We start from the raw sequence: 26,460 nt of genomic DNA, 5'->3' as shown, positions 1-26,460 counted from the left end.
TTTATATACTATTTTTCTAGTGGTTAGCTGTGAAACTTTTTCATACTTATTTAACTTAAAATTCTTAAAATTGTATAATATCTTGACCCTTTAGAAAGACTTTAGAACACTTTAGCTCCAATGTTCTCTCTTCCAACTTATATAGTTTCATTGTTGTTTTGGACATTCAGTTTTTTGCCTGCATGAGTAAGCCATCTTGGACGATGAGACCACAGGTAAGTAAAGATGAGATAAAGATTGGCTGGGGAGGGGGGAGGGGGTGTGTGAATTTTTAGCAAGGCCTTGGTAATTGAACTAAAGTCTTACTTGAATGCATTTCAGTGCCTTTTTGCAGCCAAAACTCAACTGCTCACCACCACCTAGGAGGATATGTAAAGTAACAGTAATTGGTATTGAGGGAGTAGTTTCCCAAAGGTGAGAACAGAACTGAACTAATACCAGTAATTGTCTGGTCTCCTCCCCTGAGAAGTAGCCTTGGTCTACTTAAAATTGTTAGGCCGACTGGCTTAAAGAAATAAAACTCCAGGAACAATGAGAACATGTGTACCTTTGCTCCTCGTGGGTAAAGTGACTTCTACTCCATTCCCAGGAGAGCGCTTCCTCTCTCCACCCCCTTCATTTGCTCCTCCACATATGGCCACATTTAAGGGTTTCTGGTTGTATGCGGCCCTGCCTCTTCTCTCTCAGACCTGCAAGCCCTCATGCAGGACACAGTCTACAGTTCTTCTCCTGCTTCCATCTGGTTAGCACAGCAGAGGCAGAGGCCGGCACCTGCATGGAAACCTACCTCTCTCTGGTGCTCTGTCTCCCATGCTGGATGGGCAAGTGTGCTCTCAGGGTTTGCTCTAAAGGTATCTCTCTCCCTCAGACGGGCCCCAAGGTCCAGACTGGGAAGGAGGGCAGGGCTGGGGTGGAGAAGTAGGAATAAAGCTCAACCGTTCTCAGAGCTGGCTTACACTAGGCAGCCTAAACCAGCACTTTACTTTGATTTGCCTCTGGCGCCTACGTTAGTGCTCCATCAGTTAATATTCAGAAGGGAGAATGGAGACTAACTGAACCCAAGAGATGACAAAAAGCCTGTATGATGTCTTTACATCTGAACAGCAAAACCATAAAGCATCAATTTATTACCTTCTAAAATTAAAATTGAATGCGCTAAAAAAAAAGAAAAAAAATTAAAAATGTTTTTAAGTCAAATACTATGACTCATAGACAGCTGATAACATTTATCCATTTGATTTGAGGAGCTTTATAAGGAGAATAGATTAAAATTAGCTAAGAGAGTAGATCTTTCATTAAGTTCCCTTACCACAAAAGAAAACTCAATATAAAAAATAATAAGGGGGTGGGAGGAAAATTTTGGAGGTAATAGATAAATTTATACCCTTGATTGTGGTAATGGTTTCATGGGTATACACTTAGCTCCAAACTCACCAAGTTGTAATGTATTAAATATTTATAGCTTTTTGTTTGTCTATTATACCTCAATACAGAGATTTTTGAAAAAGAGAATAAAAATGTAAATCGAATGTCAGATTTCTACAGTTAATGGGAATTAGGAAGCTGAGGCTAGTTTGTTAGCTAAATTGAATTATATAGAATTATCTTGATAAGTGCCTCAAAATTAGCAGACGGGCACCATGAAGATCAGCTTTACTCCTCCCTCTCAGTACAGGCTTTACTCCAGAAAGAAAATGGTTGAGTATGATAAATATAATAGGGATGTAATTAGTTCATAAATTATCCTTGACACTATATAAAACTGAGAACTAGGCTAAGTTATAATTATTACATAGAAGCTATTTCCATGGGACCATGATAGACATGCACGTATTTCTTTCTCCATATGCCTACTTCTTTGGTCATTTAAATGAAACAATATATTTTTAAAACCCTTGAATTCTGAAGAATTTTATTTAAATCACCCAAATGGTTGTTGGATTTAACCCACTTGCAGTTAGGAGAGAATCAGAAGAGAAAATGGTGAAACAATTGAAGTCAGTAAAAATACAATATTGCACATATTTTAATTAATTATATTTATAAAGCCCAAATATTTAAAATCTGTCTTCACATTCTTCTGTTCCTCCTATTTTTAAATCCGTTCATTCAATAGTATTTACCAATATATTAATTAGAGGTTTTAATAAAAAGAGAATGAGTTTTAAAGTCAAACACAAGATTTACTTGTTTCCCTTTACTTTGTAGTTGTGTGACTATGGCTGTGCTCTGTAAAATGGAATCAACAACATTCACTGTAGACAAATCAATTAATATATATATAAATTATAATTGTTACAGCTATTATTATTTTATTTTGATTGGGTCATACTATTAACCCTGTCTCCCTAATTCACTTATTTTTGCTAGTTTAAATGAAAACTTCAAGTAGTCTTGAACTGAGATGCCTACCACAGTGGTTGGCATATAGCATGTGCTCAAAAATTAAGCTATAAATATTTATTACTTGTAAATAAAGGAACTGTGCTTGGTGTTTCCTTAATCCCATAGACTTTTATCAGTAGATCTCATAACAAAGAGATTCCTATTTGTCTAACATTCTTTTTTTTTTTTCCCTAGTTCAGAGTTGTCCTGGGAATCTTTGGTTTTCCTTTTTTATGAGTCATTCACCACCTCACTGATCCATCACCACCTGTGTACTAATACCACACCGAGCATCAAAGAACCTCCAGAATTATAAAGAGCTTGTAAAGAAGTCGCAGAAAGAATATTACTATGGGGGGACTCAGGTATTAGGTAGATAACCAGCTATTATTTGGGTGGCAAACCTCAAAATATAGTTTGACAGATATTTTTTCCTATAGAATTAAAGAGTTTGGGGAGCTTTTTATACATATAGCCTTAACTTCCACCAGTGATCCCTATTTTTCATTACTGCAACAATCACTCCACAAATCCAAAGAATCCCCCAAGTCAGCACAGTATAATACAAGCCACCGAAACCAGAGCCAAGAAAGATGACCAAAGAATTAACATTCCATTTCAAATACAGCTCGTGCTAGACTCAGAAAGCTGCAAACTCATAAACGTAGAGGTTGAAAATTACAATGTCATTTTCGTATTATGTTTTCTGGCTAGCCTAATTTTCAGCTACAACTGCAACTTGTTCTGTCTCTCCTCTAAATCAAAACTGAGGGAAAGTCAGAATGACAAACGTAGCTGTGACAAACAATGAAGAGAGAAGACCAGAGAGACACACAGAAGGCACCGTACTGCAGCTTCTCCGCTTCACAGGAAGAGCCACGTGCAGTGGGACGGAGGGAAGAAGGCAGGGAGGCAGCCAGCGGGGAGCTCTGCCTCCAAACACAACGACTATTTTCACCAACATAAGCTCATTCATTCAACAAAGTTATGTGGGGCATCCCCTGTGAATAATGCACTGCTTGAGGCATCACCACCATGGTCTTTAGAGATGCAGCTGTGATCCCAAGACAGATTAAGTTTCTTTGTATCACAATGTTTTTGTATATTTTTTTCTTTTCAAAATACTCACATATCCTGTCTTCAATTGATCAGTCAATATTTATCAGATCTCTATTACGTCTGTGAATAAAACTCAAAAATAGACAATATATATTCCAAACAATCTAGACAAAAACACCTTTGTCAACTAGATCAAAGGTCATCATTTGAAAACAGGGAGGAAATGAAGAAAAGGAAAGAGTAGATAATAAATTTTAAATTGTTATTCAACGATTCATTCATCTAACACAGACAAGGTGCTTGTAATGTATGAGGAGATGTGTTAGGTGCCACAGGAGACATAAAAATGAACTAAGACAGAAAGAAGACAATCATTTTGCAGGTCCTATCCATTCTCCTGTGATTAAATCCTCCTATTCTTGATTCAGACAGACGCTGGGCTTTAATCCTGCCTCTACTCTGTGACCTTCAGCAAGTTACCTAACATCACTAAGCCTCAACTTCTCCATCTGCAGAATGGAGCTAATAATAATATTATTAGCTTGTGTATTAGGTTGTTATAGGGCTTAAATAAATGATGCATACAAATCATTTTAACACAATACCTTTTATAAAAATAGCTAATATTTTTATGCCTATAGCTAATTTTATTTATATATAGCTATTTTTATGCCTATAGCTAATATTAATGCCTATCATTACTACTAATACTTAATTAATACATTATATTATATACATTAATATTATTAATATATAATATACATGTATATTATAATGTATATTATATATAATATACATGTATATTATAATATATAATATACATGTATATTATGTCTATTATATACATTATAATATTATTAATACATTATATTAATACATAATGTATTAATTAATACATTAATACTATAGCTATAGCTATTTTTATGCCTATAGCTAATATTAATGCCTATCATTACTACTATTACCGTACTTCGGTTAATCACTTTCCTTCCTTCCTCTTCATACCTATTGCTACCATCCTAATCAGTCTATTTTACTACTTAAATTAAAAAAAATGTTTAACCACCAAGCCAGTCATGAAGAACAATGAGCTCTGCCTAGTGTATAACATTCTGTTGTATTTTTACTCATACTCATTCCTCTGACCAGCATTCCTCTGACTTGATCCAACTGGGTAAAAATTCAGTCCATCTCTCATGATCCTGTCAAATACCTTCACAAAGCCTTCCCTACTCTTCTACAAGAAATAGCTTTACTTTCCTCTGAGTTTCCTTTGAGCTTCTGGCAATCACTACTTCCCCCCCATAAACCATCTTTATGCTGTACACTAAGATTTACATTTTCAGTTCCCAGTTAGAAGAATGATGAGGGTGTATAAAAGGTTTGCATTTTTTCCTCTGGAAAATAATCATTGCCTAAGACTATGAGCATCACTTTGTTCCCTGAGTGAAGAGCAAATCACAGAATCTGCTCCACAAAATTCTAAAAATGTCATAATACTGAATTGGATCACTGAAAAATATCTATACTGTAAAAACGAAAGATAGAAACAAGAAGTTTGAATTTGGTATCAAGACATACATAATGTTCTAAGAATTTTAAAAAGATTATATACTTGCTTTCTTACTTTTCTTTCCTACTGCCCAGTTGCCGAGCTGTATATTGATCCCCATAGTCAAGTAGCACCAGTTGCCGAGAAAAGACATTCACTTTGTTGCCTATAAATAAATCTTCTAAGTGAAGGTCTTCATATTTGGTCCGCTTTAAAAAGGTGCGATGATTCTTTACATCATGCTGGAATCAAAAACAATACAATAAAACAAATAATTATCAGTAGGTAATGTTAACCTTATTATAAAACTAGAAATAGTTATTAATTTTGCTCTATTAAACGTAAGTTACATTCTGTTTCATTTTTGCTATAAGTACAAATCATAATTTCTTTCATAACTTATGTATTTCCTAGTCTACTCTAGTAATAACATAAAAATTACAAATTTTGTACTTTAAAAAACCCTGGATAGAAAGATTTGTTTATTTCCAAATCACTGCAGTAAATTAGTGCCTATGAAATCCCAGAAAAATTCCAAATTTCTGCTTTCTTGCCAACACAAAATCCCAATACCAAATAGGTCCACCTGCAAAAGGAGTCCTCAACAAAGGGACACAAAGAAACAAGCACAACTCTTTTAACTCAGTCTTCTTCAATTTGACTTTTTGTAGCGATAACAGCATTCAACAATGGTGACATATTTATGAGCATGATAATCTTTATCTATAGCCACTTATTGACTATCACTTAATCCAAAGCATAAATAATCCCACTTCAGTTTTCTAACCAAAAAAATAATTTCTATTAAAAGTAAAGACACAAGGTATCTTCTTGTATTGGAATTATAATACCAAAATGTTTAAAATTCCCAAAATGAAAAGAATGTATTTTTAAAAGCAACTATAAAAAAGGCAATCCTATTCCTCTCTGGATCCCACCTTCACTCCGTTTGCCAACTTTAAAGTAAAAAAAGGCTCATTTACCATTTCAACAGATCCATCCCCTGGGTAAAATAAAAGCTCATAACGTCGAAATAGTGAAGCATTTGGATCATACCACTCTGCAATGAAAACGAATCTCTCACTATGATTCTGTAAAGAAGGATAGAAGAATTTTAACACTAACATATAAAATATAAGCACTCTTGTAAAAATCATACAAATTGAAAGAAAGAATTACCAAATATTTGCAATGAAGAAATTTATTATTACTTATTGTATTGAATAATTCTGCTTTTCAACAGTATGCCAGTTATCAACATACCCTCATACATATTTCCTTCTAATTTCTTATTAAACACCCTTAGATATCTCAAAGATGACTTATGAACTGCTTAATACTTCACAGCCATCCAATCATCCTGGATAAATTGATATTTTTTTTAGAACATGAGCTCCTGATCTGACTACTGTGATAATTCAGTCCTTCTGAAAGCAAGTTTACATATAAGCAGATAATCAATAAACTAGTTTGAGAAAAAAAAAGAAAAGAAAATTAGTATGAGAAAAAAACTCTGAGTGGCTAGCTCTCAATTACATTTAGAACATAACTGTACTAAATTTAAGACTCCAGCAGTATTAGAATATTGTTGTCATTCAAATTATAGTAAGCATCTTTACTCTCCTTAGTAATTTCACATGATAGTATTTTTTTATAGAAACAGTGAGAGAATGTGTTAGTCTAGGTCCCCGGAGAAGCAGACACGATGCCAAGACAGGATTAAACATGCAAAAATTCTATTCTGTAAGAGAAATTCTGTACAGGAAATTCCTACAAGAGAAAATAGGGAGGGATCCAGGGAAGGCTGACAGACCACAATACAAATCTGACACTGAGTGAAGGAGAGAGTGAAGGAAGACTGGGTGGAATCCTTCTGGACTGCTCTACAGACTAAGGAAGGTTCAGCAAGACCACTACTACCAAATGTAAAATAGCTAGCTAGTAGGAAGCAGGCACAAGGCACAGGGAGATCAGCTTGGTGCTTTGTGACCACCTAGAGGGGTGGGATAGGGAGGGTGGGAGGGAGGGAGACGCAAGAGGGAGGAGATATGGGGATATATGTATATGTATAGCTGATTCACTTTGTTATAAAGCAGAAACTAACACACCATTGTAAAGCAATTACACTCTAATAAAGATGTTAAAAAAAAAAAAAAAAAGACCACTGGGCGGTGCGCAAGCCAGTTAGCCCTCAGAGAGTTCTCTGACTTCCAGGGACAGGCCTGCTTTAGTATCCCTGCTCCTCTCAGTCACGGGCTGGGAGCAGCCCTTGGGAAGCATGTCCTAAGCACAAAAGCAGCAGTAGATTCCAGAGCACAGGAGCTGAGGCCCTTTGATCACTTCAGCTCCCTCTAGTTGAAGATCTGTGAGGTGCATACAATGAAAACGTTAAGTCAAAGAATGGCCCTCTTTCCTTGACTATTAGGCAGGATTTCCCATCATATGTTATTAATATCTTAGCCCCCAAAGGTCCTTCATCATAATAAGCAAATGAGGACATAAAGAAGAAAGGAATCTAAGGGTTTTGTAGCTAATTCTGGATTTAGCATCTGATTCTCTGGTTATAGTATATAGACGGGTTCCTTTCATGTTAATAATTCACTTATAAATTCTAATAGTACTATGTCTAGTTATATTTATGATTGTACTCATAAGCTATAATTGAGATAGCTTTTAAGACACTATTTTATTTTTCCCACAATCATCCAAAAGACACATTTAAATGTTTATTAGTCAAGAGAAAACAAAGGTAAGAGATATACTATAACAAGACTTTCTTCATTCATTATTTTTCATATTGATCCCTATAAATACAGCTTTTTTTATTTTTTAATATAGATTTTTAAAATTTAGGTTTCACTGTGCATTCTAGTATTATACTCTCCTTTTAATATAAAATTTAAATATTAGTGGTTTATTAAAATTTTTACTATCTATATTAAAATATTCATTCACTCAAAAACATCATTGAAATATTGCCTTCACTAAAATAAAATTATGAAATGGAAGAAATGATGAGACATCTAACTGAAGGTAAAAGGGCAAAGAAAGTGATGCAAATGAAAAACCAATGAAACTTGGCACTTCCATTTATCCAGGCAGCCTTAACCACAAAAGCTGCCAATCACACTCTTTAACTCTGAGGCAGGTAGTAGAATTTTTCATGATTCATCATCCAGAAAAGTTTTAATACAAAGAAAACAAACTGAGGAAGTACTGTTTCTGACTGACAACGTAGCTTAGAGCAAATCAATGCTACTTTCCAAGAACAACTAGGAAAGTGTGATGTTAAAAAAATATACCTGTTTGATGATGTTGGAGAGCATCTAAGGCAGCCAGATTTGATGATCTAAGATTCAGAAAGACAGGACGTTCACTGAAGTGAGCACAGCATTCTTTATACTGCTTTTACCTGAGGACCTGTGCTGAGACTTAAGTCAAGCTGGACAAGAGACTGAGAATCCCAAGAAGCTGGCAGGGGAAGGCTGCTAAGAGGCAGAGAAGCTAGCAGAGCTTTTGACAGTGTCATGGAGATAAGTAGACAAACACTGGAATTTGGGCCTACCAATGCAGACAAGACTTGAGGGGCAAAGATCCGGAAGAAAAGGAAACCACAGAGAAGTGAGCTCAAAGCTGTGTTTGTTCAATGGAGCTTTCAGTAGCATCACAGTGCTGGAGGGAGGAAAATGAGAGTTCAAACCCACCAAAAAGGAGACCACTGATAAACTATCTAGCCTTTCTGTTGTGACTCCTGGAGCATTACACTCCAGGAGCATAGGCAAACTAAAGGTAAACAGATCCTTACAAAATTTGAAACAAGTTTTGTGTTCACTCAATGTTCAATTATGATAAGTAATGTTTCCTCCATTCCAGCCCCCTGCATCTCCAGAAATGGAAATATGGCTTTTCATACACAATGTCAAGCTTTCAAAGACAAACTACCAGATATACCAAAAAAAGAAGACCAAGAGAAAAAGAACAGACAATAGAAAGAAATCCATGAATACCCTAGTTATTATCTGAAAAGGCTTCAAAATAACAATGATAGGTATGAAAACTATATGTCAAGATTAATAATTTCACCAGAGAGCCAGAATCTATTTTTTAATCAATCAGAAATTCAAGAATGAAAAGTAATTGCCAACACAGCATTCTATAACTAGCAAAATTACCCTTCAAGAGGTGAAGGTGAAATAAAGATATTTTTAGACAAGCAAAAACAGAAAATTTATTGCCAACGCACCTGCATTAAAAGAAATTCTAAAGGAAGTTCTGAAGGAAAAAAGAAAATGATTCAAGATGATTCAAGGAACAGAAGGACTGAAAAACAATGGAAATGTAAATATGTGGGTAAATCTAAATAAATAATGCATATACAAAATAACAATAATGTCTTGTGGGATATAAAATAAGTAGAATTTGAATTCAGATCAATAAGAATATAAAGGGTGTGAGGGGAAGACAATATTCTTCAAATTATGTGAAGCAAAAAAAGTATCTCCTACATCAGTTGCTCGACCTTTTCTCAAATTCCAATGAACGTCAGTGAGGAGAATGTCTCTTAAGCTAATAGGCACACAAGCTGGGGACATTTTGTTCAATTTTTCACCCTCTGTTCTGTTAGAATGACCTTTCTTCATCTCCTAGTGCTCAGACAACAGGAAAACAATTATCAAAATGTTTAATAAACTAGTGCCATTCAAACTTTAAGAAATTAATGATAACCATTAAGCATGACAATAATAATTTTTAGAGTAGCTACTAAGTAGCAGGTTCTTTACATACATTATCTCATTTCATTCTCACAACAGACAATGTAGGTTGACAGAAATAGGGATACTATTTCATGGACAAGGATAGTAAAGCTCAGAAAATTTGAACACTGGTCCAAGGTTACAAAGCAAAGAAATGAGTAAGTCAGCCCTCAAACTTTGGTTCTTCAGACTTTGCAAAGCACATGTTTTGTCCCACTAAACAGCACTACTTACATAAAATGATGCAAAAGTCAGTGTTAAAGAAAGCATTCAGTGGGCCTAAACTAATGATGAACTGATTTATTTAACTACTCCTCTATGTAAAGTTAAATAATTCTAGACAGGGTCAATTTTGTAACCTTTAACAAACATGTAGGAGAAAGGGTATGGATTATTACAAAATAGGATAAGGAAATCAGATTACTCCCTGTGACATCAAACATACTTAACAAAATATCTCTTTTCAATTATATCCCAATTTCAGAATCTTAAGAAATCAAGAGTCAGCGAGGTCTGTCCTTATAAAATACCAAAAAAACCTTAAATATAAAACTATATTTTAAAACCTATATAACACCCATATGGAAAGCCAAGAGACCCAGAAGAGCTAAAGCAGTCTTGAAAAAGAAGAAGAAAGTTGGAGACCTCACATTTTCTATTTTCAAAACACTGCAAAGCTACTGTAATCAAGACAGTGTAATACTGGCATAGAATAGATATAGATTAATCTAATAGAAGGGAGTCCAGAAATAAGCTCATACGTATATGATCAACTGATTTTCATCAAGGGCAGCAAGACCATTCAATGGGGAAAGAACAGTCTTTCCATAAACAGTACTGGGACCACTGGATATCCATAGGCCAAAAAATACATGAAACTGTATCCCTACCTCACACTTTATACAAAAATTAACTCAAATGGATCATAGACCTAAACACCAAGAGTTAAGCTAGAAAAACTGCTAGAAGAAAACATTTGTGACTTTGGGTTAGTAAATGATTTCTTAGACAAGAAACCAAAAGCACAAGTGACCAAAAAATGAAACAAAACAACAACAGCAAAAACATAGATAATTTGGACTCCAAATGATACCATCAAGGGAGCAAAGTGACAACCCACAGAACTGGAGAAAATATTTACAAATCATATATCTGATAAGGGAGGGTCTAGTATCCAGAATGTATTAAGAACTCTAACAACTCAATAATAAAAGACAACCCAGTTACAAAATGGGCAAAGGATCTGAGTAGACATTTTTCCAAAGAAGATATAAGAAGATATATAAATAGCCATTAAACCTATGAAAAGATGCTCAATACCAGTAGCTCTTAGGGAAATGGAAATTAAAACCACAATGAGATAATACTTCACACACACTAGAATGGCTATAATAAAAAAGACAGGCAATAATAAATGTTGGTGAGGATGCAGAGAAAATGGAACTCTCATATGTTGCTGGTAGAAATGTAAAATGATGCAGCTACTTTGGAAAACAGTTTGACAGTTCCTCAAAATGTTAAACATAGAGTACATATGACCCAGCAATTCCACTCCTAGATATATACCCAAGAGAAGTGAAAATATAGTATATACCCATATAAAAACTTGTACATGAATTTTCATAACAGCTTTATTCATTGAAAATATACTATACACCCATACAAAAACTTGTACATGAATGTTCATAGCAGCACTATTTATTATAGTCAAAAAAGTGGAAGTGACCCAAATGTCCATCAATTGATGAATGGATAAATTGTGGTATGTCCATAAAATGGAATATTATTTGGCAATAAAAAGGAATGGAGTACTGACTCATGCTACAATATGGATGAATCTTGAAAACATTATGCTAAATAAATGAAACCAGTTACAAAAGATCACATATTCCATTTATATGATTTCACTTATATGAAATGTTCAGAACAGACAAATCTAGAGACAAAAAGTAGGTTAGTGGTTGCCAGGGTTTTCAGGGAGGGAGGGATGAGAATGACTACTAATGAGTATGGTATTACTCTCTTGCGGTAATGAAAATGTTCTAAAATTGTCTGTAATGATAAATATGCTAAAAACCACTGAATTGTACACCTTAATTGGTGAATATTATGGCACATGAGTTATATTTCAATAAAGCTGTTTTAAAGTAAAGTAAAATAAAATACCATCAGTTTATGATACCAAACAAAATTTTACAAAGCAGATGTTATTTAGGAAATTACAGAAAGTATACACACACACATACGCACACACACACACACACACACATATATATATAGTGTTGCCAATAACTTGCTGCTTTGAAACCATTTTCACTGTGAGTACTATATTCTAACGTAGTCATGACCTCTAAGAAAAAACAATAAAAACAATTACTTTTTTATTGTAAAAAAAAGAAAAAAAGTAAATAGATACCAGAGGTCACACTTTTGAGGGGAAAGAATAGCGTTGTGTTAACTTTTAAAATTCCATCAGAAACCAAACAACCTAATGCGATGTCGAAAGGAGAGTTTGCAACACTACAGATCACTTCAATAAATCTGATAAATAATTGTCACACAGAAAAAGATACAATAACTATGTCCACAAGATTTCAAAAATGCTTAAGCTCTTGGGTCTGACCTCTTGAAGTTTTGGCATAGAGTTTCACAACAGCACCTACACACAAAGAAAAAATATTTCATAATCTCTCAAACAATTTGCCCATTCCTTCATCTATAACTGTGATTTACCTCAATGAGATTGTTAAAAAACTATATATGAATAATAACAGAATTTCTATTTAATAGAAGAAAGTAACTCTCAAGCAAGTATTGTTTCCTCTATGAAAAAAGGTTTATCATGCCAAGTAAAAATTGTATTCAAACTTGATTTAACCTTAACCTTTGCAGTAGAAATTTTAGTTATTTCCTAGAGTCAAAAGATGTCTAGAGATATAACAGTGGTACATCTGAACTTGGCAGAAAACAATGGTACATCTGAACATCTCATTCAGGCTGGCCTTTCAACTAGTTGCCTCACTACACATACATACACACACACACACACACACACACACACACACACACACGAGCACATATTCACATCCACACACCTAACCCAAAGTTACCTGTGAAATTTTAAGAATTTTATTTTCAGCTAAGTTGAGGCAAATCTAGCAAAGAACTCCATTCCTTTTTTTTTTTCAGTGATCTCAAAGCTGAATGTCATCGTGTTCAAACCCTTCATTTTATGGATAAAGAAACTGAGGCAAGCAAATATAAATAACTCGCATAAAGTCACAGAGCTAGTTAACGACTGAGTTAAAACTTGAAACTCCACTTGCTATGACTCAGATCTTTCCATAATACTGGGCTTCCAGGGCCAACTCAAGAGGGAGAAACTAACACTTTAGTCACACATAGGGACACCTCCAGTTTTCTGCCAGATCTTCGGATGAGAATGTCACTGCCTGGATGATCACCGGGACAACAGAGATTTCCATTTCTGTCAGAAATACCATTATGCAGAACATTTAAAGATTATGCTCTAGCAAAATGAGTCTTTTTCTTAAAGAAGCTAAATCATTGTCCTTCTTCTGAACATTTCAAATATAATTTATACATAACAAAACATTCAAGCACACTTTGTTCCAATTTTGTAAATAATCACCAATGTGCCATCTCATTTTTTTAATATTATAAGCAGATAGCCACACTATAAGGTTCGAAACACACTACTCCCAACATATGAAACCTTGGCATATTGAATATTTTAAGCCGAAGGAGTTTGAGAGAACAACAGAAGCAGGAAGGTCACTTTGACCTTTACCCAACCCTTCTTCCCTGAAATAGGTCATAAAACCCTCATGTGAGAGCTGCCCTGCCTATACCCTTTGAAAGTAAAGGGACACCGAGGAAACTCCCAACAAACAGCCCTCTCTGAGTTTCTCCTAGTTTACCACCCTTCCCTCCTACTCCTTAACTTACCATATTCCTCCAAGAGTGTCCAGTCTTCATCAAAACCAGCATAAAAATACTCAGGTCTGTTTCCTCAGGTCCTCATTTCCTTATGAAGGCTCCCATATCACGAAAAACTTACATTAAATAAACATGTATGCTTTTCTCCTGTTAATCTGTCTTTGTCAGTTTAAATTTCAGACCTGGGGACCCTAAGAGGATTGAGGAATACTTTTTCCTCCCCTAATCACACTATAGTCAAAAAGCTAAGAAGAGAGCCAAAAAAATGGAAGAGAAGCTTTCACGAGCCACAGCTTGGGGGCAGCAAGGGGAGAGAGACGTTAAGCAGCAAAAAGCACAGTGGTTCTGCAAGATGGCAAAGAGTAAGAAACAACATGCCAGTGGTTATGTAAACAATAACCAAACCCGAGGCAGAGTGGGGAAACTGTAATCAGAGTATTATTAATCCTAAACAAAAGTGGTTCCATTCCTTTTGCTAGATCAGCACAGAGAAACCTAATGAGCATTCATTTTCATGGCCCCAGAACTTGAGGGATGATGACCCAAATTCTTATTATTCAACGTAATACCGTAGTATCGGTAGGGAACAGTGTTCTGGAAGGACACTCAGGAATGTGACAAGCCAGTGATGATGACTTTAGGGGTTCACTGCACACACTCAACTCTCTCACAGTGCATGAGGGGGTCGGGGGACTGGAGAGGGTCCTTTTCAATTTACACCTTTCTGCCCTGGTTGACCCTGTTTGGTGCTTGTGTTACTTTTATTATTTGACGTCAAGAGGGGTTAAATTGTTTGCTAATCTATAGTTTTCTTTAGAGTTTAATTTCAAATTATATTGAAGACCTGAAGCCAGTTTTTTTTTTTCTCTTTAATTAGGTAAGGACTAATTAAACACCCAGCAAAGATACTACTTGTCAGTAGATCCTCCCTCATATCATATATCATCTAGAACTCTTGGAGTTCTCTTCTACCAACTATACTATAAAATCAGAATGTAAATACAAAAATCAAACAAAACAAACAAATAATCAAAGAGTATAACATGAATGTTAAGGAAATACACTAAGATATAAACAGTTAAATTTGGGTGGCAGCATTCTGTAGTTTTTTTCCCACCTTTATATTGTTATTCTCTGTGTTCTCCCAATGTAAATTTGTTTATAAAATCATAAAAATCATAAAAACAGCCCTTTAAAACTCAGTGTAAACAATTACGTATCAGATATATGATACAAAAAGAATGGGAAAATTAACATTAAAAGCTAAGATTTATTTTTCTCCTACTTCTTTGTATTTTCTAAACTTTATATAGTCAGTACAAAAAATAAATTTCCCTATAAAAAAATCTTCATTTTAAAGTGTTTTACATGGTAGAACTTTTGGTGAGCAATTAGACATATCGTGTTTTTTAATTTTATATGAAACTTACTCTTCCCCTCCCCTTATAAAACAGATAGTTAGAAAGATAGATTGGAGTTGGGGGAGGGATGCTTTGAAGCAAAATGCATTCTCAAGTAGAGGTGGAATGCAGAGAAAGTAACAGAGAGCAAATCCCCAACACAAAAGCAGAGAGGAGAATATCCTTTTGCATTATACAGAAAGAGGTAAATCCACTGAGAACAAATCTGAAACCATGGTTTCAGAACGAAGAAAAAGGAAAGTCATTCAGATTTTTAAAAGAAAATGTTATTAGTTTTATACAGGCCTCTTAATACAAAGCACAGTCGTATGTGGGAGTTTCTATATATTCTATAAAAAATTTGGGTTTGACTTTCAGTTAATGTAAGCATTAGCCAAAATAAAAACAGGTGGTGTGTCTGGAGCACGGTCCTGGAGTTCTGTATGCTCAGTCTCCTCATTTGGAGAATGAGAAAAATCATACCGATTACAAACAGTTGTAAAAATTAATGTGAGCACATTTGTAAAAGGGTCTGATACACAGCGTAGAAAACTGAAAAGGTCTCCTGTTAGAACCAAAAGGCACTGGCTAATGTTCAACAGTAAACAAAACAATGAATTTTTAACATTGTCAATAAATCAGAATGATTAATGATCAGAAGCAAATCAGCAAAATTAAAGATCAGAATATCAGGGTGAAATGATGACTTTCTAATCTCAGAGCATCTCCAACATCTCCAGCTCTTACAGGATTTAAAATTAGAGCTTAGATTTTAGAGCATTCACTTGAAGGGCTGTATGATAGTGTGTTCAATCTCATGTCTACAGTTCAAACCGTGTATTTCAGTATTCTCTGAATTAATAAAATGCTTACAACTGTCAAAGTGACTTGCTTCAACCTATTTATATCTCTACATACAATCTTACCATTATTTAAGTATAGGCCTCACTACTTACATGATGAAAAGGATAAGGCAAAGCTATCACACCTTTATACATCATCTGATTTCCATCCACCAATTCATGTATTCAACAGATTGACCACTTACCATGTTCTAGGTACTATGCTAGGTACTAGGATACATCAAGACATGACAATGATGATTAGAAACAAACATCGCCCTTGCCTTCATAGACCTTATAATCTAGCACGGAGAATAGCCAGTCAAACAATCACACAAATTCTTTTTTTTGACCAAAAAAATAAAAAATAGAAAAATAAAAAACTATTGTGTTGCATTACTCTTATTTATTTCTAAAAACTTAGAACTCCTGGCTCTGAATTCACTGTTCTACTATATCACAACTGACTCAGTTAAGTAGGTCATTTAATTTTTCTCTCATCTTACTCAAAACCCATTTTACACTGGTTATATAACTAGTCATCAGAATGTGCTGTAAAGCACTTTACAACCTTTATTTTTAATTTCCCTTTGATGGAATGCATTTTTAAATGTCGAAAAACCTTAGATTGTTTTTCCAAATTTAGTTTGTAATGCCTTCTAAAAAAGAAAAATGTCATTTTAAAATGTAGCATATGAAAATTGCTGTCCATTCAAATGACATTCTGGTATGAATCATCTCCCAGTTCAGTCATTTTTTTTTTTTAAATAGTAGGCTTATACCACGTACAGGCTGATTACTTAGGTAAGTTTCTTCCATTCATTTTGAAAACATTTTTCCTTCTTTCAATTCCTTTTTGAAAAATAGGTGATAACCGATAGAAATAATAATGTTCGTTAGTAAAACAGGTAAATTTAAAACCATATGTACGTTGATTAAAGCATGATAATGAATGAACTTGCAGATAATGCTAGAAGAAAGGACGGGATTAATACAGATGAGGTAGCCACACCCCGACCCTTGCTAACCTGAAGGTGTTCCACCACCAAATTCAGGGATTCAAGCATTCTCTTCACTGCCCATATCCTCCTGTCCTTACAGTTAGTTTGTTCAACTTCTCCCTCTTTTATATCATCAGGTTTTCCAGCGCAGCAGCCCTTTCACACATCCCCAACCCACCAGCCTCTTTCCTTCACTTCCTTCCCTATCCATCACAGATTCCTTGACTTGTCAATCATGCTCTTAACAATTCTTCTCATTGAACCATTTGGCCAGGACCCAACACTAGATGAAGTTAACCACTGTGCTTTCTCTGTGCTTGCAGTGGAGTTTATAGCTTTGCATTTTACATTTAGGGCTGTAATCCATTTTGAGTTAACTTTTGTGAAGAGTATAAGTTCTATGTCTAGTCATTCATTTTGGGTAATATATATGTAAAAAGGAAAGCCCAGCCCTACATGGATCACGTGAAACTAACAATCTTTCACATGTGCGTATGCTTTTAAAAATATCCCTTAGTTCAATAGTAAGTTTATTAAGCTTGTGCCACCAAGTATAATTGTACCTTGGCCTCATACACTTCAATATTACTGGTCAGAAAGAGCCATTCCAGAAATTTCATCATTTGCAGCAACATGGATGGACCTAGAGATTATCATACTAAGTGAAGTCAGACAAACAAAGACAAATATTATATGATATCACTTATCTGTGGAATCTAAAAAATAATGAAAATGAACCTATTTGCAAAATAGACTCACAGATAAAGAAAACAAACTTATGGTTACCAAACGAGAAAGGGTTGGGGGAGGGATAAATTAGGAGTAGGAGATTAACAGATACTACTACATATAAAATAGATAAGCAACAAGGATTTACTGTGTAACACACGGAACAATACTCAATATCTTGTAATAACCTATAATAAAAAATAATTTGAAGAAAATATATGTATATATTCTTTGCTGTACACCTGAAACTAACACAGTATTGTTATTGTGAATTAACTATACTTCAATTAAAAAAAAAGAACCATTCCATTTCTGATGACTCTATAGTAATCAATCAACAAATACTGATTGGACCTGGCATTATCAGTATTTGGCAATGCATGTGCCAAACTGGGCCTGCTGCCGCTACTATTGCTTCTCTCATTTGCTGGTAGCCTATAGCAAATGACATGGCTCTGAGCTGTGCTGCTTGAAAAGAAAATCCAGGAAACTATAAAGAATTTTCTTTTGGGGTCAGATGGGGAATACTTCAGGATAGCTAAGAACACGGGCTATAGAGTCAGACAGACCTGGGGTGGGTGACTTGGACAAGATAGGAGAGAGCCTCTCTGAGCCTCAGTTTCCCCACCTATAAAATGGGAATAGTAATAGTACTTTCCTCCTAGGGTAGTTGTGGGGATTAGATGACTTAGTGTATATAAAGCACTAGGATTTCTGTTGCCTAAGTCTTATAGCAGTGATGGTGGCTTGTAGGGCCACATGTGACTTTTGAGCTGCACTGCACACATTCATCTCCCTTACTGGCCTTTTTCTGATATACAAGAAGGGCCTCTTTTGATTCGTGATGCTGCAGCCTGCACTGCAGCAAATCCTAGTAAGTAGTTCTTTAAAGGTCTTTGCAGAAAAAATCAGTAGGAAGGAAAAAAGAATTTGTGGCAAACAGAAAACCACAAATGTGACTAAATTGTATTTATTATGAAAAGTATAGCTACTGAACATATATAGTTATTTCTGTAAGTAATTTTTTATAAAGGACACGTAGTAAGCCAGAGTCAGTACAAATTTTTGCCCTTTAGGGAGCTCAAAGTTATGGGTCTGTTTTTACCAGTATAAAATTGAGCAACAATTTTCTTTCTAAATTTTATGACATCATCTATTACACATTAATGATGAGTATTATAATTCAAACTTCTCAAAGGAAAAGCATCACTGGAAAAAAATCACAGATTACATTAATCAACACGAAATTACTGCTGCAAATTGTAGATGTGAAAACTTAAACCATGTGCTTTGGCTCGGCATGGAAACACAGAAATGTTATGGAAAATAATAACAAAGCACTTACATTCTATAGCTAATATAATATTTAAAGTCATATTGGACATTATACTTATAAACAACTTATATGTTCAAAAGAGCAGGTATCATATCTTACCATTTAACTACTCTAAGATGCAAAATTAATTATGTGACTAGTTTCCAGGACCAAGAAGAAATCTGAGAAGCTATGTGAATGTTTATGAAATAGGAGTAAAATCTGAAGAATCTGCCTCCAGTTCCACAAAGCAAAGCAGAAATGTTCTATATTTTATTTAAAAGAGAGAAATATGTACTTATAAGAAAGCATGTCAGTCCAAGGCTTCTCTGGTATCTAAAATAAAACACAGGAAATAATTTTCAAATAAATTATCTAAATCTTCATTTAATGGCTCAACAGTGAAATAAAATGTCTACTTAAGGTAACTTTTCAAGTAAACTTTTATTCCTGATAGCAATAAGCCTGGGAGAAAGGCAGGAAAAATTGAAAATCATACTCATTATCTAATCCCACATCAATTATAAATGCAGAAGAAACAAAATATTAATATGGCTAGAAATGTACCCCCATACATAAGTACTTGGGGTAAAGGATGAGTTCATGGGTGTATATGCGTTTGTGTACATGTTAAGTGAAGATGAATTATTTCTGAATAATACATGATAATAGCAAAAAATTATCTTTATTGCTTTTTACAAATAAACTACAAGGTTTCTGAAGAGGAGTTTTGATTATAAATTGCTCCATTGTAATAGAGCCCCTTAACAAGTCCTTTATTCTTCCAGGGACTTTTCATTCTGATAAGGCCTCTAGAGGATATTGGAAAGATAAGGTATCAGCCCAATACATACTGACACAAATGTTACCACCTTTAAAGACTGAACACTTAAAAATGCTTAAAAAGAAAGAAAGAAGAAAAGGAAGGAAGGAAGGCAGAGCCATTATTGTTTTGTTTTGTTTTGTTTTTTTACGGTACCGACTATCATAATCTTGCATAAATCAATGGGATACACTGTTTACATCTGATTGCTGGTACTTGTGACTCTTTTAGCGTTCTCTAAACTGCTACTATTTTAATCAATGCTTACAAATCTTATTTACCTCTCACAACTGTTAGAATCAAATACTGACTCAAGCAGATAGGGAGGGAAAAGGGAGATAAACTAACAGTACATTAGGGGTAGGTAATACACTGTCTAGGTTAATCCTCACCAGAAACTTATCATGGAGGTACTCCCCCAATTTTCACCCATGAGAAAGAGATTCAGAGACATTAAGGTTAATTGTCCAGAGGTTACACAGATCAAACTGCTAGTCAGGGCCAGTGCTGGAATTCAAAGAAAGGTTTGTCTGATGCCAAAAATCAATGCTCATTTCCAGATACCGAAAGAACTGAATCAGGAAAAATATCAAAATGAAGAGTTTTGGGTCAGCCAAAAGAGCAGCAGAGATGAGAGACAGTGAGAAAGGTAGCCTGTCTACAAGGTACATTTGAGCACAAAAGCCGGCTGCAATAATAAATCAGAGGAGATCACTAACAATGAAAACTGTTTGGCCTCAATCCAAGAAAGAACAGGAAACATTCTACAGTTATAGAAGGACTCTGTCAAGGTTACTGAGGCCCTTCTTACATGTTTCTGGAAACTGCATTTAAGATGTGTTGTAAGAGATTAAGGAAAAGGAGTTACTCAAGGTCAATACAAGACTCCTAGGGAATGAAAATCAGTTCATGGAAGAGAAAAAAATAGAAGACAAAAAACTGCAGTGGCAACAGTAGTATGATGTGGTAGTGTGGATTCAGAAACATAGCAGATGTTTGCCTGGAAATGTCTTTATTTCACCTCCATTATTTTGAAGGGTATCTTTGCTAGTTATAGAATTCTATGTAGTAGAACTAACAGTTATTCAGGAATGCATCTTGAAGAACAATACTTTGGATTCTTCTGCCCCAAAACAGTAACTGAGGAGAACACTATCCCAAGTAACTTCAGTTATTCAAAGAAATGCATCTTTTAAAACTTAATGACAGGGGCTTCCCTGGTGGCGCAGTGGTTGAGGGTCCGCCTGCCAAAGCAGGGGACACGGGTTCGTACCCCGGTCTGGGAAGATCCCACATGCCGCGGAGCAGCTAGACCCGTGAGCCATGGGGGCTGAACCTGCGCGTCCGGAGCCCGTACTCCGCAACGGGAGAGGCCACAACAGTGAGAGACCCGCATACGGGAAAAAAAAAAAAACACTTCATGACAGGGCTTCGCTGGTGGCTCAGTGGTTCAGAGTCCACCTGCCAACGCAGGGGACACGCGTTCGAGCCCTGGTCCGGGAAGATCCCACATGCCGCAGAGCAACTAATCCCGTGCGCCACAACTACTGAGCCTGCACTCTACAGCCCGCAAGCCACAACTACTGAGGCTGCAGGCCACAACTACTGAAGCCCGTGCACCTAGAGCCCGTGCTCTGCAACAAGAGAAGCCACCACAATGAGAAGCCCGCACACCACAACAAAGAGTAGCCCCCGCTCACTGCAACTAGAGAAAGCCCGCATGCAGCAACGAAGACCCAACGCAGCCAAAAAAAAAAAAAACGTAATGACATTATGTACCAATCATCTATTATATGTCTGAAACCAGTACTGTACATCTAGTTTCTGAAATTGTCAAAGGTGAAATTTTTAAATGGCTGCTGCTTGCATATCTTACAATTATAGAATGCAAAGCATCATTGTTAAGAGAGAAATACTAATTGAGAGTCATCAAAGTACAAAGTAGTATATTGGGCACAGAGGATAGGAGTGGAAAACATTTACAAAGTTGAATGAGTAAGACAGATGAAGGAGCTTAGAATCTAAATGAGAAAAGATGCATAGTTATTAGTTATTTTTTAAAATTACAGAAAGTATATGCAATTTAGGAACAATTATTATCATATTTTTTTCCATATATTTAAAAACCCATTATAATAGTAGCTTTCAAACTTTTGACTATTACAGTAATAACTTCACATTATGACCCAATATACACATACATGTAAATATGTTACTGATAAATTTCACGCAATATTTATCCTTACTATGCACTGTGTACTAAGATATTTTTTCTTTTCTTCTATTTATTTTAGTTTTTATTTTATATTGGAGAATCGTTGATTAACAACGTTGTGTCAGTTTCAGGTATACAGTAAAGCGATTCAGTTATACATATATATCCATTCTTTTTCAGATTACTAAGATATTTTTTATTCCAGTCTTTTTTTCAAACATCGATAGAGACCCACTAAACTGATTTTATGAGCTATAAATTAAAGCCAAAAACCTTTGAAAAACATTGTATTACCACCCACTGCTCCCTTCACATCCTCTTTTTTGCTTTCAGGCTCACCACCCTCAAAAAGGAGAAAAAAAAAAGGATTTTCCCTACCGGAACCAAGCAATATATCAGTCACTAAAATAAACGTGCCTGAATTGCCTGAATTGAAAACAGTCAGTACAGAGAGAAACAACTGTATATTCAGAAAGATGGAAGAAATCATTTCTGAGGGGTATTTTAATTCACATTGGCTATTGACCCATCCATGCGTGAGTGTAGTAGCTCCAAAGGAAGAGGAAATTACAACTCTGTAGTTCAATGAGGTTGTAAGGAAACAGCCTGTCATGCTATTGGGTCAGGACTGAGTGGCATAGTCAAACTGCTTAAAATCCTCATAGAAAGATGAAGCAAAGAAAGAAGCAGTGTTTCTGAAATCAAGTATCTAAAACAGAGTCCAGCGAAACAGCCAATACAACCCTTCACTGGGATTAAGCAATTATATCCTAGCCAGCAAGAACAATCACTTCTACAGAACTAGTTTAAGAGCTAAACACCAAGTTTAAAATGTGTACTATTTAAATATTTATTTGTTTAAGTTATTTGAACCTATGAGATCATAACTCAATGCCACTTATAAGTTTTTTCTCTTCCAGCAAGCAATGAAGTACTTGGCAAACTTTAAAAACTATATCAAATTTGCTGCAAGCTTTGTTAGCGTATTTCTCATTACATTTTCCCACTTGCCCAAGAATTGAGACTGAACTTTTGCAGCTTCCCTCATTTCCTATGGGATCTCACAATTTAGCTGTCTTCTATAAATCAATATAAGTGTAACAAAATATTCTCATTACTATTTTTAAAAGTACTTTAGCCAACTGTAAGGAACTAGGAAATTTTGGCTGAAGTTTTAAAATACTAGTTCTCCTCATGATTGGACAGCAGTAAGCACCCTCTGTTGCATTTTGGTTTATTACTTAATACAAGGAAATTTTTAATATCTAAGCAATGTAAAACTGTTTATACCTTTCATCTTACTCTAGTCCTTCTACCTTCATCCTCTTTTCTACTCTTCCAAATTTCAAAGTATTTAATTTTGACACAAACTAAACTGTCTTTTATTGAATCTTCTGTTTATTGAGTGAAAGCTATAAAAAAAAAAGAGAAGAAAATCTGTCTCACACAGATTTGCCAAAATAAAAGCCCACCCACTCAGGAAAATGGTGAGCCTTCTAACCAGCTACACTTCTTACCATTGAACTACAGAGTTGTAATTTCCTCTTCCTTTTAAGGAACCACCTATGCAAGGATGGGTCAACAGCCAAGCAAAAACTGTTATTTGAGGAGGGGAAAATCAGAGAACTAGTTCTTACCCATCATCACATCCTAGGAAGAACTGGCTGGCTCTTCCTGGAGGATGAATAAAGATAAGTACAGGTAGACTCTAAAATGGTAAGTAAATAACTGGCCTATTTAGTTTTTCCGGGACCAAACCAAAAAAGTATCACACTTCAGTTCTGAATGCTGCTGAAATACACCCTTAAATACTCTGCAGACCTAGATCAATGAGATGTACCATATATCTCCTTATTTATGGTACTTCTCCTAAACTTTTGAAACAGTCTCTCTCAGTTCCTTCAAAATCTTGACATATCTTCTTGTCAAGACACAATGCAAATTCCACCTGCTCGACAAAAATCTCCATGAGCCTCCCAAATGAAAGACATTTTTCAGTACTCTGAAATCCCCTTGCATTTTAGCTGAGCCTTTGGAAGCATATTTATAGTTGTTTATATACACACCTTATGTTTCTACTATAACGTAAGTTCCTGAGGACAAAATGAGGGTATCATTCATTTTTATATCCCCGAAGTGCACATCCCAGGGCCTTCTACAAGTCGGTATTCAGTCAATAACTGGTCAATACTTCAATCTTAGGCTCACATAAGGACCAGTTCCCAGGACTTCCCTGGTGGTCCAGTGGTTAAGACTCTGCCCTTCCAATGCAGGGGGTGTGCGTTAGATCCCTGGTCGGGGAACTAAGATCCCACATGCCCCACAGTGTGGCCAAAAAAAAAAAAAAAGAACCAGTTCCTACTGAAAACTGTTTACACAACACCTAATTCAACATATCTGAGCAGGTTTTTTACATGACCATTTTATCTGTTGCTGTAAGATTACAAAAAATTAATTGTTTATGTATTCCTATATCTTACTACTTTACTTCTACTTCTTATAAAACGTTACCTTGCATATCTAGTAATTTAGGTTATTACTCATTGCTTGTCACTGATATATTTACAAGTTTTTAAATGTACATCAGTCAAATCATATACATATATTTTTGCACTCAAACAAGCATGAGTTTCATTAATCACTGTACAAACAAAATAGTACTTTCTCAACACCTATGAGGCCCATTCCCTTTCAGTGGCCACTGAGGTATCCACACTTAACCCCTACAAACACGAGTGATGGGGGAGGGGAAGAAGAGATATACCACCAGACACTGTACTTTGCTCCTCCTGTCTGAGTACTACTAAAAAGTTCAACATCAGTTTTCCTGTTTTTAATAATATAAGAAGAGGCCTATAAAATATGTTGACAGTGTAGGTTCCTCTCACATAGAATGATCTCCAGCACACTCTGTACAGACTGAATTGATAGGGGGATAGAATAAGCACCCTTCTAGACTCGGCCCTAGGTCCCAGGTGGGAGAAAGGGGGATATACAGAGGTCAAAATAACAATCCTCATCATCAGGTGCTTTGCAATCATTCTAAATTGCCAATAAAAACCAGTACACATGAAAAAACAGCAAGAAGGACTTCCCTGGCGGTCCCATAGTTAAGACTTTGCCTTCTAATGCAGAGGGTGTGGGTTCAATCCCAGGTCGGGAAGCTAAGATCCCACATGCCTCACAGCCAAAAAAACCAAAACATAAAACAAACAATATTGTAACGAATTCAATAAAGACTTTAAAAATGGTCCACATCAAAAACAACTTCAAAAAGAAAAGAAAAAAGACCAGCAAGAAAACAATACAAAAATAATTCAGAGATAGGTTGTGTGACACAAAACTACAGAAGAAGAGCAGTCTGTCTATATGATCATCATGACAAAAGCCACAAGGGCACAAAGCTGGGAATAAGCATGAGTATTATTGGCAACCTGGGAGGATGCAGCTGTACAAGGACATAAAAGTTCAACAAGCGATATGTTTATATTTTAAAAACAAAATGAAAATAGTGAATCATTGAGCTAGTGAACAGTCTGAGTAGAGAAATACAATCATGAGGTTAATGTTTCAATTCATCTTAGTAGGGATATGCGCTCTTGAGGGAGGAAGCTTATTGCCAGTATCTAGAAAAGTATCTAGCAAAAGTAGATGCTCAATACATGTTTTCCAATATAATGGCTGGATGTATGGATGGACAGATGAGAACATAAAGATTCTAAATCAGGGAGACCAATTAGGAGACAAATCAGATGTCTTAATTCGGGACTAAAAGTGGTGACAGGAAGAATGAAGAGAAGTGATGGATACAAGAGACAGATTTAAGTAAGTAGTAATAAGTCAGTGACAGAAAGGGAAGAGATATGGGAAAAAGAAATAGAGATTGAGCAAAGATTTTTCAAAGTTTCAAGCCAAAGTGAATGGGAGAATGCAGGAATCTTTTCAAGGTAAAAATAAGATTACACTTAGGCCAATAGATTTTTGAAGTGAAGGCAGAGCTTCTAATTATTACAGTAATCACTTGGAGTTATGAGACCAGAATTTGAGCAAGAGAAAGGAACTAATGACTTAAGAGTCCCCCCAAAAATGTATTAGAATAGATAAAATCTAGCAACTTCATGAAAAATTCCCAGAGGAAAAATATCTTCCAAAACACATCATCATTATCATCATCAACATAACAATAACATAACTCTAATTTATTATCAGTATTATTATTAGAGCTGCTAACATTTACTGAGCCCTTACTATGTAGCATGCACCATAGTTATTTGCCTATATTATTGCACTTAGTCCTTACAACAACCCTAGGAGGTTGTTATGATTGCACCCATTTTCCAGAATAGGAACCCGGGGCACAGAGTGGTTAAGTAACCACATTTATTAAGTGCCAGAACCAGGACATAAATCGAAGTCTGATAAAAA

The 26,460-nt window shown here is 35.5% G+C and overlaps 1 protein-coding gene across 4 annotated transcripts in view; it reads right to left on the bottom strand.

Annotated features, from left to right (window-relative positions):
- The window catches only part of NME7 (NME/NM23 family member 7), a 268,015-nt gene that overhangs the window by 218,055 nt on the left and 23,500 nt on the right, over positions 1–26,460 (bottom strand). For 2 of the 4 annotated variants that reach the window (XM_004269733.4, XM_033428036.2), the window contains 2 exons: positions 5,980–6,087; positions 5,072–5,238 (listed from right to left, as the gene is read on the bottom strand). In XM_004269733.4, the coding sequence (XP_004269781.2) occupies positions 5,072–5,238; positions 5,980–6,087 (275 nt within the window). Of the gene's footprint in view, positions 1–5,071; positions 5,239–5,979; positions 6,088–8,298; positions 8,318–12,373; positions 12,393–26,460 lie in introns of those variants that run through there. The other 2 variants (XM_049715937.1, XM_049715933.1) reach the window with 2 other exon arrangements.

This window comes from Orcinus orca, chromosome 1 (genome assembly GCF_937001465.1).
Source record: "Orcinus orca chromosome 1, mOrcOrc1.1, whole genome shotgun sequence".
NCBI lineage: Eukaryota > Metazoa > Chordata > Mammalia > Artiodactyla > Delphinidae > Orcinus > Orcinus orca.
Note: the sequence above shows the minus strand (reverse complement) of the source record. Positions and strands in the feature narration are given on the sequence as shown.